The sequence below is a fragment of the Gracilinanus agilis genome, chromosome 2, assembly GCF_016433145.1.
Source record: "Gracilinanus agilis isolate LMUSP501 chromosome 2, AgileGrace, whole genome shotgun sequence".
Lineage (NCBI taxonomy): Eukaryota > Metazoa > Chordata > Mammalia > Didelphimorphia > Didelphidae > Gracilinanus > Gracilinanus agilis.
The window spans coordinates 542735593-542755399 of NC_058131.1; the positions used below are offsets into that span (position 1 = coordinate 542735593).

The window sequence follows — 19807 nt, forward strand, 5'->3', positions numbered from 1 at the left end:
TATATATATATATATATATATATATATATACACATGTATATATAGATATAGATAGATATGTATAGATCTCTACAAATATACTTAATCAGGGAATACTCTGATCCACATAAGTGAGGGTTACTGGTCTCAACACTGACAATTCCATCTTTGATGGGAACCTTTAAAAATGTATTACAAATTTCCCAACCTAAGCATCATTTAGACCTTTTCTTGTTTCTCAGGTCTATGATCATCAATATCAATTATTGTGCTGTATATAGTGTAAATATATTCTCTTTAAACATGCATACATATACATATATATATATATATATATATATATACATACATACACACACTTTAAAAGTGTTGTGCCTCTCTTTCCAGTAGCAAGTTGGGGGACTATAGTTTGGAATATTATATAAAATGTGTGTATATACATATATATATATACATACATATATATATATATATAGTTACTGCATTGGTTAATTTTACTTGGCTTTTTCTTTATTATATTAAGGCTCCAGAACTAGGCATACTAAATGGAGAGCAAGTCTCAAGAGTTAGTGCAGTTCAAATCTTACTTGTGACATAGATTGGCTTGAGATCCTGGGCAAGTAATTTGATTTCTTAGTGTCCCAGGCATCTCTCTAAGACTCTTTTTTTCAAACTGTTACCATCTATCTGTCTTAGAATCAATACTAAATATTAGTTCCGAGGCAGAAAAGCAACAAGGGCTAGACAATTGAGGTTAAGTGACTTATTTAGCAGTAACAGGATCACATAGCTAGAAAGTATCTGAGACTTGATTTGAACCCAGAACATCCCCTCTCCTAAGCCTGGTTCTCTATCTACAGAGTCACCTATCTGCAGATATGATGTGGGAAACAAATTAACTTATTCTTTTTCATCTAGGAAACCTATCTCTGCCATAGCCTTGAAAGAAGCATGGGCAGCCATCATCATTCAGAAACACTGCCGCGGTTATCTTGTCCGTAACCTTTACTATCTCATTCGTGTAGCTACTATAACAATACAGGCTTATTCTCGAGGATTCCTAGCAAGGAAGAAGTATCGAAAGGTACAACCAGGATTCAATGTATTCTTGGGGCTTGGATAGTAAAAGAGATTTATTTTTAGAGTCTTGCTACAAATTTCAGAGATGCACAATAAATATTTCAGAAGGATAAAGATTAATCTTCTGTGTTAACTAGTCAAGTAGTTTTGAGGTTGAGAGGGACCCCATTTGGAGATTACATTTTGTAATTTCATCATATAAATATACTAGTGGTTATTTCTTCCTCTCTATAAAATCATAAATCAACCAGTCAGCAAGCATTTATTAAGCATCTATCATGTGTCAGATACTGTGCTAGGTGCTAAGAAAACAAAGATAAAAATGAAATAGTTTCTGTTCTCAAGTTTAAGTTCTACTGAAGTCATTAAGGAGCAAGTCAGTGGACCGTTGTGAAATTTTTTAACATCTTATTTTTCAAGATGTTGGAAGAACACAAGGCTGTAATCCTTCAGAAATATGCCCGGGCCTGGCTGGCAAGACGCAGATTCCAGAATATCCGGCGATTTGTTCTAAATATCCAACTTTCTTATAGGGTACAACGCTTGCAGAAAAAGCTAGAAGATCAGGTGAGTCCCCCTTTCCATAAAAATTTTTCTGTGAAATGATATTAGGAAATGTAAAGCCCAATAAATTTAGAAGGTTGATTATAGGATCAAAGAAGCCACCTATTCTAGAAGCTTTTCCATTCCCACAAACACAAAGCTTTCAAATAATCATTTTTTTCTTCTCTTTAGAACAAAGAAAATCATGGATTAGTGGAAAAATTAACCAGCCTGGCAAGCACTCATGCCAACGATATGGAAAAGATTCAGAAACTTGAATCAGATCTTGAAAAATTAGTCATCCAAAAGCGAACATGTGAAGAGAAAGGAAAGAAGCACAAGGAAGTTATGGAAGAGGTTAATTTAGAACCTTTTTTTCTACTTAAGAATTCAGTTGTGCCACCATTTGGGAGAGAGATGAGTTCTTGATCATTTTTTTCTAAAGCATGTTTCTGTAAAGCAAATCTTATTTTTGCCATTACCTTCCCCAATGCAATGTAAGATAGTTCCTAGGGATAGTGGGGTCAGGAGATGAAGACCTGGGTCAGAAAGTAGAGAGCTCCGGCTGGAGTACTCAGGAAGTTCTTTGTGTCTCTAAAAATTCTATTATCCTATGAATTGTCTCCAAAGTTCACCCTTAGATGTGATCTGTTACTTCCTTGCCTTTCAGACTAGGCAAAGGGAATCAACTATACTACAGTGCTATATAAACTTATATCCCTGAGAGCCTCTTTTAAACTTTGGGATTCATAGCAGAACTAGATGCTTCTCACATTATTTGAATTGTCTATACTTCTCAGAGCCCTGGTCTGACAGTGATCAGCACCAGCAACACCTTAAGGATGTCTCAGTATTGCAAAGGGGTGGGGTGGGAGCATATCTCCTTTCTCTTCTTTCAAGCCATGCTTGTTCTTTGTAATTTCACAATATTCACTTTCAATCTGTATATGTGTGTATGTATGGTTGTCATTTCCATTGACATTGCCATAATCACTGTGGATGTTGTTTAAATTAGCTTAAAGTAAATTCATCATTTTTTTAAATACAATTTATTCTTTTTCAGTGGAGCTAGTCCTTTGGGCAGAAGCCCAATAATGGAATATCTGGGTATGAGGATATGAACATTTTAGCCATAAAATGGTTGTACCAATTTTAGCTTATATTCTAGTGAAATTCTGGAATTCTAACTAATTTTAATTACATCCTAAGAGCCATCAGCTATCAGAATTGAGAGCAACAATAAACCATGGCCCCTAGAGGTGAGAGAACAGACAGCAACAGAAATTCCTTCATAGGCTTATTATTCTTCATTTAACTGTAAGCGTCTCATAAATTATCCATTTCATATCCTGAATTGTAATTCATTTTGCAACCTAGTAAATAAGTCCACTGAGGATTTTGGTCTAACCATAGAGAAAGTCATGCAAAATATATAGAGAACACCTAGGTGGCTCAGTGGATTAAAGGCCAAGCCTAGAGATGAGAGTTTCTGGATTCAAATCTAATCTCAGATACCTTTCTAGCTGTGTAACCCCAGATAAGTCACTTAGCGTCAGCTCCCACCCCCCATTGCTGAGCCCTTACCACTTTCTGCCTTGGAACCAATATACAGTATTGATTCTAAGACAGAAGGTAAGGGTTTTAAATATATATTTATATTATTATATTTATTATAATAAATATTAGTATACTTAAAATATACATATATATGTATTTATATTATATGTATTATGATAATAAATGTTATATATATAATTTTAAAAGTACTACCAAGAAAAGCCTGACAGTACCAAGGAGCCCTGAAATTTGTGCTCTCATCCTTTATAGGTCTTACTCAAAGCTAGGCCAGGTAGTGACCCATAACCACAGTAAAAAGGAAGAAACACTATTGTCAGAAGACCCAGGATAAAATCCCACTTCTCATATTTACTACCTGTATGCCTTTAAGCATATGTCTCTCAGCCTCAGTTTTCTCATTTGTAAAATGATGGCCTCTGAAGTTCCTCCTAGCTCTAGATCTATGGTCCTAAAGTAGATGGTAGCATTAATTTTGGGGAAGAGAGGATGTATAATTATCAAAAAGGAGATAATGCAGAGCTGAAAATGTCAGTTTTATCTACCTTTTTTTTTTTAAACCCTTACCTTCCTTTTAAAAAAAGAGTAGTAAGGGCTAGGCGATGGGGGTTAAGTGACTTGCCCAGGGTCACACAGCTAGGAAGTGTCTGAGGCCTGATTTGAATCCAGGACCTCTTGTCTCCAGGCCTGACTCTCAATCCACTGAGCCACCTAGCTGCCCCCTCTACCTTTTTTTTTTTTTAATGGAGTGATATGAGTAAATTACGGAATTATTCTTTTCCTCATTTCTTTTTTAGAAATTGGCTACTCTTCAGACATATAACAAAGAGTTGGAAATACAAAATGAGAAGATAGAAAAGAAGCTTCAAGAAAAGACTGAGGAAATGAAAGGTAAGGCAAAATCCTGAGATGCGAAGTCGTTTGATTAAAAAAAAAAAAAAAGCTTAGGTCTAGAAAATAATTGGGCTTTATAAAAGAGATGAACCTTGTGCAACCTTTCTAAGTGTTTTGGTTTACTGGACTATGTTCAGCTGACCAGAAAGAAAATGGTGTGAGTGTATGTATTTGTTCACACATGCATGTGTATATGCATGTGCTTCTGTACTGTGAAGAACTATATTTATAGGCTAGTTGCACCCTCTAGATACCTCTATTTGGTTTCCTGCCTATATCTCATCTTTAGTTTAAGGAGAAGCTCATGTTTCAAGCAGTCAAACCTCAGCCTTACATACTTCTCTTACTATCATGATTGTTGCTGCTATTGTTCAGTTGTTTCAGTCATTTCTGACTCTTCATGCCCTCATTTGAAGTTTTCTTGACAAAGATACTGGAGTGGTTTGCCATTTCCTTCTTGAACTTATTTTAGAGATGAGGAAACTATGGCAAACAGGGTTAAGTGGCTTGCCCACAATCACACAGCTAGGAAGTGTCTGAGGTCAAACTTGAACTCAGTTCTTCCTGACTCGACACCCCAGGCTCTGTCTATTGCAATGCCTCACTGTCCTTTGTTATTGAGTTCCTGCATCCAAAACAGTATGCTTATGGCATTGAACTCCAAGCTTTTTCAATCATAAATCCATATCGCTAAAAAAATTTCAAGCATGTATTCCCAATGCGTATATACTTAGTATTTTATAAATTATATATGAGTACCATTGTACTAATAATGTGCATCATTACAAACCTACATAGAAAATAGAAACTGAAAACAAGGATAAGATAAAGATAAAATACTGTTTGATCTCTCAGTAAGAGGTCGCTAGAGTCTGCTGAGTAGAAGAGCAACACGGCCCAACCTTCACTTTACAAAATTCGGTTTGACAGCATTGTGGAGGATGGAATAAAGTGGGTAGAGACTCTAATCAGGGAGACCAATGAAGAAGCTATTATAGTAATCCAGTTAAGAGGGTATAAGAGACTGAAGTAGACTAAGTGGCTGCTTGAGCAGAGAGAAAGGGAAAGATTTGAGAGACATCCTGAATGTAGATTAGAAAACAGATTTGATAAGTAAGGTAAGGAGTGACACCAAGACAGAACTTGGTTATTAGAAAGCTGATGGTGCTCTTGTCAGAAAAGGAAGTTTGGAAGAAGGGTAGAATTGGTGGGAGAGAGAATGTAATGATAACTGCAGACCACAAACCATCATCCATGCCAACTCTTATTTTGAAACTCATTCTGACTCCCCAAAGGAAAAGAGCAGAGGGCACACTGGCTCTTTCATTCATCAGTAACTGCCCTGTGGCAAAGAGCCAAAGCTGCCTCTTTAAACTATGAGATGATCTGAGAGATAGTGGAATGAGTATAGGGAAAGGGGAGGGAATAACACCTGTGAAGCCACTGGGTAGTGATTAGATTATAGCATCAGCTCAGAAGGAGGAAGGTGGAGAACTTACAGAACACAAGTGGGAGGAGAACTGTTTGGGGGTAGGATAGTCATGCTGTGTTATCCTCTATCATGGGAAAGGTAGGATCTCAGAATCTTTCCACCCACTTCATGATCACTTGCATATCCCTATGGGGTGTCAAGTCACACTCCCTGGAGGCCCTCAGGCTCAACTTTGGGAGACCACTATTCAGTGGGATTGCATTTAAGCCATTTTATCATAAGATTTGAAGATAAATTAAATTCAGCAGACATTTATTGAATACCGAATGTATGAGGAGGAAGCACATTTATTAACCTAATCACATCCTAGGTCTCAATTTATTGAAATTGGAAGCACTTTCTAAGACAGTGATGGGCAAACTTTTTAAAGAGGGGGCCAAAAGAAAGGAAATGCTCATCTGTCAATCTGTTTCTAAGGCAACTCTTTTGAAGTTTCATTGTATTGTATCCTACTCTCGCTGTATTCGTCAGATTAGGAATAATGTCCAGTGGCCAGATAGAACATTTCAGGGGGCCCCATCTGGCTCTTGGGCTGTAGTTTGCTCATCACTGTTCTAAGCCATAGATCTGGTGAATAAAATAGAGCATAGATAGGATTGATCAACTCTTCTGAATCACTGACCTTGTCTCAGCCTAAATGTTTTTTGGTTATTCTAGAATTTGGAGTGTGACAGGGCAGACCAGGAGAACTTACAGCTAAGGGTCTAGCTAAACTGGGCAAGAGATATGGAAAATACTATAGCACTGAGCAAGCAAATAGGCAAAAGTCTGGTGATCAGTTAACATAGGGAGGAACAAGTAAGGTCCAACAATGAAAGGAGAGTTTCTCCAATAATAAGGAGAAACAGGAAGATGGGCAAAGACAGGATAGAAAAAATAAGTACCAGCTAAACAAAAAGGAATAAGTCAAGATAGCACATTGCTGTTGATCCCAGAGCAGGGGTTGCCATTCTCTGCCCATTTTCATGTAATTTGCTGAGGGTGCCTCAGTAAGCAGAGAACAAAAGAGAAGGTGCAGCTACTGAGCTGTAAATATGGTTTTTCACAGTGGGGAAAAAAACACAAACCATTCCCTATTAGTCAATTGAATGTAATCTAGTAAACATACGTTTAGGAAGGTTGTACTAGATTTATTTCTACCATAAACCCCAGTTTTGTCTGAGCCCTGAGCTCTGCTACTGTGGTTACTCCAGATATTGATTGTGGTCAGAGGGCTCCTGAATGAAGCTGGGACAGGAGTAAAATAATATAAATAATAAACTATAAAGTATTAAATTTGTGATTTTATCATATTTGTAATTTTTTAATTTTAATTTTTTGTTTTTAGATTAAAAAATTTAATCAATACCAACATAGTATATAAATTGAGATTACAATTTACAAGTGACCACAAATTCCATTATTTTAGCCAATTAATGTAGCTTATTTAAAGCGAAACACTGAAAATACTTAGATGGCCTATAATTTAGTCCCATAAACAAAAGGTTTGGTCCTGGCCTTACTGTTAATTTTAATTAGACCTACAGGAAAGTCTTATCTCACATTATTTTATATAGCTCTGTGCATTTCTCTTGGGCTTCTCTGTGTGATTTCATTCTACCCCCTTTCACCCAAGAAAATAAGATTATCAATTTAGTGGTGAAGAAGTAACCTGAGAACCACCATCACAATCAGATAACACAGTGTTTGGGTGGAATAATTTTATATTCCTTCTATAAGATGGGATAGAGTCAGGAAATAAAATTGTTTAAAAACTAGTTTCCAAAGTAGAAAACCTCTATTAAAAGGGATGGTGAGTGGGTGGGTGGGTGGAAGCAAGACAGAAATAAGCAAATGTAGATAAGCCTCCTCTCCCTACAAGGTCCCTTAAGCAAAAACTATTCAATTACACCACCAGCATTTTCTCCTACCTTTTTAGTCTAAAGTGCATAAACTTTATAAAACTGGACTTTTCCTCCCTATTTTAAATTCTTTCTTTATGAGGACAAAGTATAATTCCTACTCAATGATAACACATGAAATTTGGGCAGGTTCTCTCAATCTGTTTCCAAATGTTCATGAAAATAGGTCAGTGTTAGCACCAAATCTGAAGGCAAAACCAACATCAGAAGGGAACTACAATTGCTAGTCTGAGAGAGAGAAACAAACTACCCCAGTACTTGGGAAGAGAGACCAGTATTATGGAGGGAAAGATTCACATGAAGACATGTAAATGCAGTGATGCAAAATTAATGTTCAGGTATCTTGCCCCATGTTCAGAAGGATACCTGGCCATGGTAAGCAAAAAGAGGACAGCAAGCAGTTAGCACAGTGGATAGAGTGCCAGGTGGAGTCAGGAAGACCTGGGTTCAAATCTGGTCTCAAACACTTCTTAGCTTTGTGACCCTGGGTATATCTCTTACCCTCAATCGCCTAACCCTTACCTCTCTTCTGTCATAGAGTTGATACTAAGATAAAAGGTAAGGATTAAAAAAAAATGTCTGGCACCAGAGTAACATGTTCTGTCTAGCAACCTCATGGAACTTGTGCTTCAGAAGGACCTACTTTTCTTCCATCCTTCTTCCCCTCAGAGGAACAACACATGGTCCTGAATGTTGTGGTTATTCCATTCAAGGAGCTGATCTTAAACATTCAGTTTCTAGATCAGCTAGAAAACAATTTGGAATTTTATACAATTATCAAGGAGTTAGAGTGACATAGTAAATAAAATCCTGGATTTGGAATCAAGAAGATCTGAGGTCAAATCTCTCTTGTACTGCTTATTGACTGTGTGACTATGGGCAAATCAATTAAACTTCTCTAAAAGTCTAGTGCCATCTCTTAAGTGTATAAGTTATGTTATTATTCAGTAGTTTTTCAGTCACTTCCAACTCTCCATGATCCCATTTTGGGGTTTTCTTGGCAAAAACAACTGGAGTGGTTTGCCATTTTTTTTTTTAACCAGCTCATTTTACAGATGTGAAAACTGAGATTTGCAGGGTTAAGTGACATACCAAGGTCATAGCTAATAAGTAACTGAGGCCAGATTTGAACTTGAGAAGAGGAATATTTCTGACTTGAGGTCTGGAACTCTATTGTGCCATGTGGGTGCCCTACAAGTATATTCTAAATGTGGTGTAATCTTTTCAGTGGAGAGATTCTCATACTAGGGAAATTACAGATCTCTGATATGTTTATGCATAATTATTAGGCATTTGGTAGATTTATTTTGAATATCATTTCTCTCTTTACAGATAAAATGGAAGCCCTCACAAAGCAGCTTTTTGATGATGTACAGAAAGAAGAAAGACAAAGAATGTATGAATTACAATTTGTTCTAAAACTACCCACTTATTTTCTCTGCCTTGCTCCATACTGTGTCTATTCTGCATATAGCCATTATATAGGTTTATTAATTTAGATCTGGGAAAGGACCTTACATATCATCTGGTTCAGCTTCAATCCCTTCATATTTTTTGCCTTTTCTTTTTTTAACAGAGGGTCAGAGAGCTTAAGAGACTCGCACAAAGTCATACAGTTAGAGAGCTGAAATTCAAACCCAGGCCTTTTGACTCCAAAACTCTTTCCACTGCACCACACATGTCATGCAGATTGTAAGCTATTCAGACACAGAAGGTTTGAAAGTTATTTTCAGTATAGGGCTTATCTGTTTTAGAATCCAAGATTCATGTGGCAATTGAAAAAAATCTACCAGTAAGACAGCACTCCTATAGAGTCAATTTCTCTTGCTGAAGCTATGAAAAATGACTCATGCCACAGAGACAAAGTAGGAACCTCTGGTTCTCTCTTCGATGCTATCATTTTCTCACACCTTTCTTTAGGAAGTTCCATCTCTTCCAACTTATAGAAAATTGCAAAATTTAGCTTATTTTTTAGGAAACAATTTCTATACCCTTCCTATGCTTTGTTCCCCATGACGCTTCTAGAAAGGGCAAAATTTTAGTTCAAATATTTTAGCAAATATCATTGACCGTAAATAACAGACATGATTGGTATGCTAGGCTGTGCACTAGTGAGGGGGTCCCTGGAGTTAGTCTGCTTAAGCTGTAAAGATCAATCAACCAATAAACATTTATTAAGTACTGCTATATGTTAGGCACTGTCCTAAGCACCAGGGATACAAAAAAGGCAAAAAGCCTTGCTCTCACAGAACTTATGATTTAATTTCATTATGTTATTTTTACTTAAATTGACTCCTGGATTCAGCCAGCACTTCCATTCTGTGTGTACTTTTGCACTCTGCTGATATACCTTACATCTGGAGAGGACGACCAGGATGGACACTTCTCCTGTATTTTCCCATGGAGGAAACTTGCCTGTCATTGTTCATGTTGTTGAATTACTTGGAAACCCCTATGTGTCAAACACAATCAGGCTCTTGGGCAATGTTAATCTCAGTGCCTCAGAGTGAGAGCATCATTGCTATCTGCCTCCTGAAGCTCTTCTCTTTCCTTCAGAGCAGTTCAGTTCCTTCTCAGAAAGAGAAGACACTCTCAGAAAATTCAACTATCCTTTTAGATGCAGGTACCCTGCTAATGTCTACTGTCCCTAGAGACTCCAACCCCATCTGGACCCATCTTAGTATGTATCTCTTTACCAATATGCATTGCCTTCAAAGCCATCCACTTTTAAGAAGTCAGACTATTTTTTTTTCCAATAGCTTTGGCATAGGGCAGCACTGGCAAATATGTGGCACATGTGCAGAACCAGCACTCAGGGAGCTGCTCCATTCCCCCTCTTCCCAATGCCTGAAGACATTTTTTTGTATGTTCCATCCCTCTGTCCAACCTCCCAAAGCAAGCACTTTCTCCCTCAACTCTCTCTGGTAATCTGGGGGCTCACAGACAGCTTGTATTTGCCCTCTGGGCACTCAAACTCATAAAAGATTTGCCAAGGAGTGGGGTGGAGATGGAAGGTCTGGGCAAAGGTAGAGTTTTCCCAGAAGGTCATCAGTAATAGTCTACTAAGAGTTAAGATGATTAACTAGGATCAGATGGGAAAGTAAAGGATGTACAAAGCATGTCATTTACCACTTTATTTTTTTCATGAGTTTTACTATCACAGCATGAGCAATATGGAGATATGCATGAAAACACTGGTTTAACCTGTATCAGACTATTTGCCATCCTAGGGAGGGTGGGGAAGCGAGAGAGGGAGAAAATCTGAATCCTAAAATGTCAGAAAATAGTTGTTGGAAATTATTTCTACATGTAACTGAAAAAAGAAAAGAAAGAAGAAAAGGACCTATTATCTCTCTACACAGTTGAATGCTTCATTTGGCTAATTTCTAAAGTCAACCTTGAGAAGAAAGTATCTTGTTCCTAGGATGCAAGTTTGAGGGAAGGCAAATAAATGATGGATAGGAAAGGAAATTCTCAGAGTTAGGGCCAGTATCACAGAAGAGATAAGAAAGTGACAATGAATATAGAAACAGGTACTTATTTTATTGTAGTAAAAGAGCTATGACATTTATATTTAATTCATTTGTCTTGAATAATACATTTTCAAATCATTGTTTGGGGATCTCATGAAAGAAACATTTAAGATCTTGACATTTCATGAAGATCTCAGGCCATTTAGAAGTGGTTTTTTTTTTTTTTTCAGGCAGTATGTTTGGGGAAAATGGAATGACAGGCCATTTAAGGCACTAAAAAAAATCTTGACTGAGTCATTTGTCCTTCTGGCTAGGAGACTAAGCTGCAACACCTCTGGTTTTTTGTTCTAGTCACTCAGCATGTCTGACCTTCAATAAATTGCTTCTCCTAAATGGGTTAGGGATAATGACTAAACTTGTAATTTCACTGGTATAGGGAAACTGTAAAGTAAAGAAACTCTTCCTTCCTAACCAATATGACACCTTCTCTGCAATTTTATCTTAGACAGTTGCTTAGATCATTGAGAGATTAGTTGGCTTGCCCAGATCACAAAGCCAATATGTGTCAGAGGTGGGACTTGAACCAAGATCTTCCTGGCTTCAAAGATCCCTACTTGCTAAGCAACACTACCATTCTTATAACACTAGAAAGACCAAATACATTAAGTGAAAGAAAAATTTCATTACAGTTTTACTTTGAAATAAAAATTTTCATCTTACCTCTATTTTCCTCATCTTTTTGATTAAGAAAAATTCTCTGTGTCCTTCGATACAGTCTGGTCCTTCAAGATAGTCTTAAACTCTAGTCATATAAATGACTTTCCCTAATCACGGTCCTTTGGTAAATAAATATATATGCGCTGGAAATCTGCTAATGTAACTCTGTATTCCCCAGTCAGGTTTAGTACTATGATTTCAATAATTCATAAAACTGAATTTTTGTCAGATGGGATATCACCTGGATTTCCTGATTTCCATTGGTATTTTTCTTGCTTAAAAGTCTATCATGACTGGGAGAACACTGTACACAGTAACAGCAGTATTGTACAATGGTTACCTGTGAAAACTTGGCTACTCTCAGCAATGCAAAGATCTAGGACAATCCTGAAAAACTTATGATGGGGAATGCTATCCACCCAAAGAAATAATTATTGGAGTTTTCTTTCCCATCAGTGTATTTATGGTTTTATTTTAGAATTTTTGTTATGTATGAATGTGCTCTTACAACAATGACCAATATGGAAGTATATTTTATATGACAACAAAAATAAATTTTTTTTAAAACTATATCATGGAGTAGCTAGGTGTTTCAGTGGATTGAGAGCCAGGCCTAGAGATGGGAAATCCTTGGTTCAAATCTGGCCTCAGACACTTTTTTTAAAGTATATCACTGTTCCCTTAGGAGCATTGGAAGCCTTTTTTAAAATCCTGCGAAGAAGAATGTGTTAAGTTCTGCAAAAGAAAAAAGAAAAAGCTGAAAAGAATAAGTCATCTCCCTGGGGATGATTCCTTGATATTAGGGCTACAGCTAATGGTCTTTCAATTATGCAGTGGGTTGGATGGAGAGAGCTAAATGACTCTTTAACTCATTGGATTCCCAAGGGTGCTCTGTGCTTAGGGCTTGGGTGAGGACTGGTCTGAACTTCTTAGGGAATCCGTTATGGACTTTTGGAAATCTGCACTGACGCCAGGTTATGCCTACAAGATTTTGTTCTAAAGCTGTCCAAGAGACCCAACCTTGTACTCTCCAAATAGCAAGGTGAATCTTCAAAGTCTTTAAAGTCAGACAAATGTCAGCACCTGATACAGAATTTGAGTGCACTGAGATTTTTCCTTAGGAAGAGAATTGACCTTCAGAGGTTTTCCTTGAATGTGCCACATCAGCCAACCATCTAGCTCAGGAGTTTTTAACCTTTTTTTGTGTCATGGACCCATTTGGAAGTCCCATGAAAACAATGGACCCCTTCTCAGAATAATATTTTCAAATGCATAAAATGAAACATACAGGATAACAAAGGAAAAAAAATTATTCTGAAATAGTTATCAAAATATTTGTTTTAAGTTCACAGGGTGAAGACACCCTGATTCTAGCTCATTAAATTTTGTTTCCTTCAACTCGTACTTTCTGTGTTCATTTATTATAGACCCAGACTTGCTAGGATCAGAAGATGTAAGAATAATGTGAGAAAATGAGAGAGAAAGAGAGAAAAAGAGAGAGAGAGAGCACGCGCTACACTATTCTTTGCCCTGCCTTCTTTTTTTAAACCCTTACCTAAATGTTAGGATTCCATCCACAAAAATCTCAGTGTGCTCTTTTATCCTCCACCAGAATGGTTCTTCAAGATGTTTGACTATGTTTATTTATTTTTTAAACCCTTACCTTCTGTCTTAGAATCAATACTATGTATTGGTTCCAAGGCAGAAGAGTGGTAAGGACCAGGCAATGAGGGTAAAGTGACTTGCTCAGGGTCACATAACTAGGAAGTGTCTGAGGCCAAATTTGAACCCAGACCTCCTGTCTCTGGGCCTGGCTCTCAATCCACTGAACCACCTAACTGTTTCCAACCTTGCCTTTTTCTGGGTTTCCCAAATGACCTATTGCTTTGATCCAGAGCTAGCAAAAACCCTAAATATTTTCTCTTTCTCTCTTATAACACAGAATTCTTGAGAAAAGTTTTGAGCTGAAAGAACAAGACTATGACAAACAGATTCACTCTTTGAAGGGAGAAATTAAGACTCTAAAAGAAGAGAAAATGCAACTCCAGCATCAAATGGAGGAAGAGCAAAACATTTCCAGTGGCTTGAAGGGAGAAGTGGCCCACCTGACTAAGCAGACAAAGGTAGAAATGGAGATCTCACATCTGCATTATAGATGAAAGTATAAACAGAAAATTGCCATTATTGATTTCATAGTTCATTCATAGAATCATATCAAATGGAATCTTTTATAAAGCCAAAGGAGAAAATGCTTTCCCTTGTCCATTAACCCAGAGTATAACTAACACCTTAAAGTTGACTTAAAGCTAGCATTTTGTCATTATGTGTTTACTTATGTTATAAAAAGTTGATTGGGTGTGGGGAGGGTAGGTAGATGGCTCATGGATTGAGTTCCAAGCCTGGAGATGGGAAGACATGGGTTCAAATCTGGCTTCAGACACTTCTTAGCTGTGTTACCTAATTCAGATTGGTATTCCTTACTGCTCTTCTGCTTTAAAACTGTTGTTTTATTGATTCTTAGACAGAAATTAAGGGCTTTTTTTTAAAAAAAGTGTTTTTCAAGTTATTTGAAAAATATTCAAAGGTTTATACCCTACGGATAGTTTGAGAGTAGCATAGTGAATGGCATTCTGGACTTGGAGTCAGAAGTACCTTGATGGTTATTTTTGTTGTTTAGTCATTTTCAGTCCTGACTCTTTGTGACCTCTTTTGGGTTTGCTTTGGTTTTGTTGTTGTTTTTTTAGCAAAGATATGGGAGTGGTTTGCCATTTCCTTCTCCAGTTCATTTTAAAGATGAGGGGACTAAGACTAAGAGCGTTAAATGACTTGCCCAGGGTCACACAGCTAGTAAGTTTCTGAGGCCAAATTTTAACTCGGGTCTTACTGATTCTAGGGCTGACCCTCTATCCACTGCATCACCTAGCTGCCTCCATATTCTCTTAAATATAGTCTAAGTACTTCTACAGAGGCTCTTTCTTTCTTTCCTTATTCAGGAGCAAGTTGTACCTTCAGGTCTGTCTCTCTCTGACTGCAGTTTGTACCTCCATTGTTCTGAGAAGACTCTCCACACAGAGTAGGGAGTAGGAAAGAGGGCAGAGTAAAGAAAACCTTCATCTACTCTTTTATGAGAGCTTGCTTTTATTATCTCCTGCTGGCTTGTGTTATTTTTACTAACTCTCTAGAGTCTGATTCTAGACCCTGCCTGGCTGTCTACACTTATGCTACCTACTTGATTCTTCCTGCCCACCTAACTTTCTTGGATTCAATCTTTTACCTGCCTATGCCTAAGGTAACTTTCTAGATCTTTTTTGCCCTGATATTCATATGGAATTCATCTTCTTTTGGCTACCCCTTTCTGCCAAATTCCTTTTCCCTAGCTAGATTCCCAGCCCTTACTTCTTCTAGCTAGACCTACCCCACTGATGCTCACCCCACCCTCCACCCTAATCATGGAAACTGGAATTTCTTGTGGTCAGGAGTCCTCTTAGAGTGCCTCAGAGGTCTCTTTCAGCACAAGGTCTCTGTTCTAGCATTTTTCAATCATATCTGATTGTTCATGGCTCCATTTGGGGTTTCCTTGGCAAAGATACTGTATCCTGTGATTTCTTTTACATTTTATAGTGGTCCTTATATGTGACTGTTTCTGAATGTCTTCAGCTGAACTGAAGCCTCTAACCTACCTTGTTAATGTTAGTGTTTCTAGATACTAAACAAAACCAACCAACAAAAATATTTAACTATGAAAAACTAGCAGGTATATGGGGCCCTCACTTTATAGAGGTCTGTCTCCACCTTTTTATAGTTGTTAGAAAGAAAGTGTTTTGTAAACCATAAAGTATATATATACATATATATATAATTACTGTACATACTGTAAGTATGCATAATTGGTATACTACATATTGTAAGGATAGTGGTTGCACCTGGTGCCGACTGAAATTAAAAGTTTAAGAAGATAATAGGATAATAGCCTTTCCCATGCCTTTGTTCCTATGACACCTCCTCTTCCATGAAAGAGTGTTTGGTTAGGGTGCAGAAATGTACTTTTGTGTGCTCCACATGGGAATGTCCCTTGTGACTTTTTCTCCCTTCTGTGCCCCTTCTCTGTCTGTTCTTCAGTTGTTTAATAATGTTCCATGTTTCCACTAAAGCTCTTAAGCAAATTGATTGTTAGTGAAACTGACTTTATTTGGGCAAAAACTTTTGTTATTTATTCTTCATGACCAAACCAGATTTATATTTACAAAACACATTTCGAACAAATAAACAACAGTTTTCTCTTCCCTGGCCTAGGGATTATATTGCCAGAGTGCTTCATATTGAACTCTGAGCAGTAAGTTTTTAACATTCCTTTAAAATGCATTTGCATCTTGTGTCTCCAGGACCTTAACAAATCTAATTTTTTTTAAAAATTTGGTCATTGTTAAAATCCAGATGATTGGTGAATTCCAGAAGGAGATAGAACTACTTCAGACACAGAAGATAAACGTGGAGAAACATGTCCAGTCACAAAAACGAGAAATGAGAGGTAATGGCAACACCAGTCACTTAGTTTGTTTGCATGGAAATTTGTTTACTGTGGAGTTGTGGAAATGAGATACTTCATGAGCATTGGACCGTTTATTCTTTAATGAATAGTTTGTCTATATGAGGATAGAGAGCTGGGACATGAAAGGATAGGAAAAACTCACAAGCCTGCATTTCCAAAATAATAAAAATAATCATTAGCACTTATATAGCACTTTAAAGGTTACAAAGCTCTTTTAAAATATTATGTCATTTAAGCCTCATGATCATTCTGGGAGATAGATATTATTATTATTATCATCCCTATTTTCCTATTGAGGAAACTGAGGCAGACAGAAATTAAGTGACTTGCTCAGGGCCACAGCTAGTTAAGTATCTGAGTCTGGAATTAAATTCAGGTCTTCCTGACTCCAGGTCTCTTGTGTCTCCCAACTATTTATACTTTGATTTTCCTTTCAGAAAAAATGTCAGAAATTACCAGGCAACTTCTGGAAAGCTATGACATTGAAGATGTAAGAAGCAGGTAAACTAATACCACTTAACATTTTTAAGACATTTAAAAATGACAAAAGAAAATATAAAGGGGGAAGTCATTTAATTTCTTTTTTGGTTCTATTTTCCAGACTTTCTGTGGAAGATTTGGAACATTTAAATGAAGATGGAGAACTTTGGTTTGCATATGAAGGCCTAAAGAAAGCAACAAGGTCAGGAAGACCAGTTAGACTGCCCTCATCTTCCTTCTATGACTACCTCCTGCTAATCTTCCCTCTCTTTTTCTCCTTTTCTCTTCATTTTCCTTTTCCTCTTCCTACTCTTTCTTTTCTTCTTCCTCTTCTTTGTCTTATTCTTCTTCCTCCTGTCTCCCCCTCTCCATCCTCCTTTTTCTTCTTTCTCATCTTTCTTTTCTTTCTCCTCTCTTTCTTTTTCTCCTTTTCTACTCCTCCCTTATCTTCCTTGTACTTCAGGAAATAAAAATCTTATATTTAAACAGAAGATTTAACATATTATCTTCAAAATCTATTACAGTACTTCAAGAACCTAATTTCATTAGTGTGAACATTCACTTCACTTATACAGACAGCCAACTTCTCTTTGAATTAGCAAATATTTTTCAGGGGCAACTAGGTAGCACAGTGAATAGAGTACCAGGAGCCTGGAGTTCCTGGGTTCACATCTGGTCTCAGACACTTTCTAGCTGTGTAACTGTGTGACCCTGGGCACGTCACTTAATCCACACTTGCCTAGTCCTTGCCTTTCTGTCTTAGAGTTGTTACCAAGACAGAAAGGAAAGGGGGGATAAAACCAAGCAAAAACAAAACAACAACAGTAGATAGTCTTCATAAATTGCTGTGGGGGGCAGCTAGGAAGCACAATGGATAGAGCACCAGGTCTAAAAACAGAAGGACCCGGATTCAAATTTGGCTTTAGCACCTTCTAGCTGTGTGATCCTGGGCAAGTCACTTAACCACATTGCTTTAGCCTTCTACCTTGGAAACAATACTTAGTAGGTAAGGGTTTTTTAAAAAAAAAAAGAATTGATACTAAGACAGGAAGTAAAGACTAAAGAAAAACGTTGGTGTGGCCAAACATAGTATTTAACAAAAAGAAAATAGTTTATGTTAGTAAAGGCTTATCACCCAAATGGTGATGCATTTATTTTTGGCCTCACCAACTCATGAAAAGTTGTCTCCTAAGGTATAAGGAGTATCTCATTTACCCTGAGGGGACTTTGCTCACACTGATGAAGATCACATGATTCTTAAAATTCTAAAAAAGTAACCTGTAGTCTTAAAATTAATGATCCTGAGCCCATTACTGAAGAATGCCAGTTAATGGCCCCAGTCAGTGTCCTTTGAGGCATGACCCAAGCTGTGGGCTTTGATTCTGACATAATCTCACTGAATTTACATTATTAGTAGTAATAATGGAAGGTAGTTTGGCATAGTGGATAGAGAGGTGGCGTCTAAGTCATGAAAGATCTGGGTTACAGCCCTGACTCGAAGACTGTAGGATACAGAAAATATGGCTCCCTGCATTGGTGGAAGCAGTTTCCTCATCCAGGAAATCCCTACAATGAAATTATAGTCCTAACATTATTAATTAAAGCCTAAGGAGCTAGTGTTTTATATTTACAAAATACATATATTTTTTCATTTAATTTTTACACTGTCCTTCTGGGGTAGATAATATAAGTTTTAGCATCTCCATTTAAAATATCATTAAGTTGTGACTCCATCTATGTGGACATTCCCAATGTGGGAAAACTTCTTTCACCAAATTTGACCAAACCTATCTACATGCACACAACTGGTGTCAGAGGCAATATGTGAACCCAGATCTCCCTGACTCTAAGCCCAGAACTCTATCCATTATACAACACTGTCTCTCCATCTCCATTTTTATAAATTCTAGGCAAACTGACTTTACCTAGTATCATACAGCTAGTTAGTTGTAAAGCTGAGATTCAAACCCAGGTCTCTTGACTCTGAGTCTAGTGTTCCTTACACTATGCTCAGTACACATTGATATGATGTAAAAAAAGGTTAATGGAGCAAAGACATGAACATTGAAGACTAAACAATGTATTACCCCTTTCCTGTCTATCCTCTTCATAACTACCAAAAGATATATTCTTTTTTTTTAAACCCTTACCTTCTGCCTTGGAACCAATACACTGTAGCTGTGTGACCCTGGGCAAATACACTGTATTGGTTCCAAGGCAGAAGAGTGGTAAGGGCTAGGCAATGGGGGTTAAGAGACTTGCCCAGGGTCACACAGCTAAGTAGTGTCTGAGGTCAGATTTGAACCTAGGACTTTCTGTCTCTATAACTGGCTCTCAATCCACTGAACCACTCAGCTGCCCCCAGGAATATTCTTCCTAAAGCACACACATGTCTGGCCATGTCACTCCCCTGTGCAAAAAGCTCCATTGACTTCTTAATTGCCTCTCTGATAAAATACAAGCTCCTCTGTCTGGCATTGAAAGCCATCACATTTTTGTTCTAGCCTTATACCTTTCTAGGCTCACTTCTACCCTTAATATATTCTGTGGTCCACATTCTCATTCTCTTTTCTGGAGCTGATTCCCTCCTCACTGCTGACTCTTCAGATTCCCAGTTTTCCTTTAGAATTCATCTTGTGATATCTCTTTCATGAAGCTTTTCTGATCTCCCTCTCTGTAGAGGCTTCCTTCCCCAGCAATGGCCCTTCATTTATAGGTGGCTTCCCTGGATGGAATACCATTTCATTGTTGACCACCGGAACTGTCCCATTTTTGTCTTGGGGGCCCTAGAACATAGCGCAATTCCTGACCTGCTGCGAGTGCTTAATATTTGCCCCTTTCTTTGACAGAGTGTTGGAGAGCCATTTCCAGTCTCAGAAGGAGAACTATGAAAAAGAGATTGAAGCGCTGAACTTTAAAGTCGAGCACCTCAGTCAAGAAATTAACCATTTACAAAAATTGTTTAGGGAAGAAAATGATATCAATGAGAGCATCCGTCATGAAGTTACCAGACTGACCTCTGAAAACATGGTATCGTATGAGCAGTCTAGTAATAACATTGGGCATCCAGGCCACCATTTCTTCCTATTCTATGGTGAAATAAAATAAGTCTGTTGGTGTTGGA

The 19807-nt window shown here is 37.6% G+C and overlaps 1 protein-coding gene across 1 annotated transcript in view; it reads left to right on the forward strand.

The window, feature by feature from the left end:
* Positions 1–19807, forward strand: part of MYO5C (myosin VC) — a 142649-nt gene that overhangs the window by 90953 nt on the left and 31889 nt on the right. Inside the window, exons 21-30 of the mRNA XM_044660046.1 lie at positions 898–1063; positions 1480–1626; positions 1795–1959; positions 3975–4068; positions 8797–8860; positions 13597–13777; positions 16089–16182; positions 16641–16704; positions 16805–16885; positions 19533–19713. Coding sequence (XP_044515981.1) covers positions 898–1063; positions 1480–1626; positions 1795–1959; positions 3975–4068; positions 8797–8860; positions 13597–13777; positions 16089–16182; positions 16641–16704; positions 16805–16885; positions 19533–19713 — 1237 coding nt within the window. The remainder of the gene's footprint in view (positions 1–897; positions 1064–1479; positions 1627–1794; positions 1960–3974; positions 4069–8796; positions 8861–13596; positions 13778–16088; positions 16183–16640; positions 16705–16804; positions 16886–19532; positions 19714–19807) is intronic.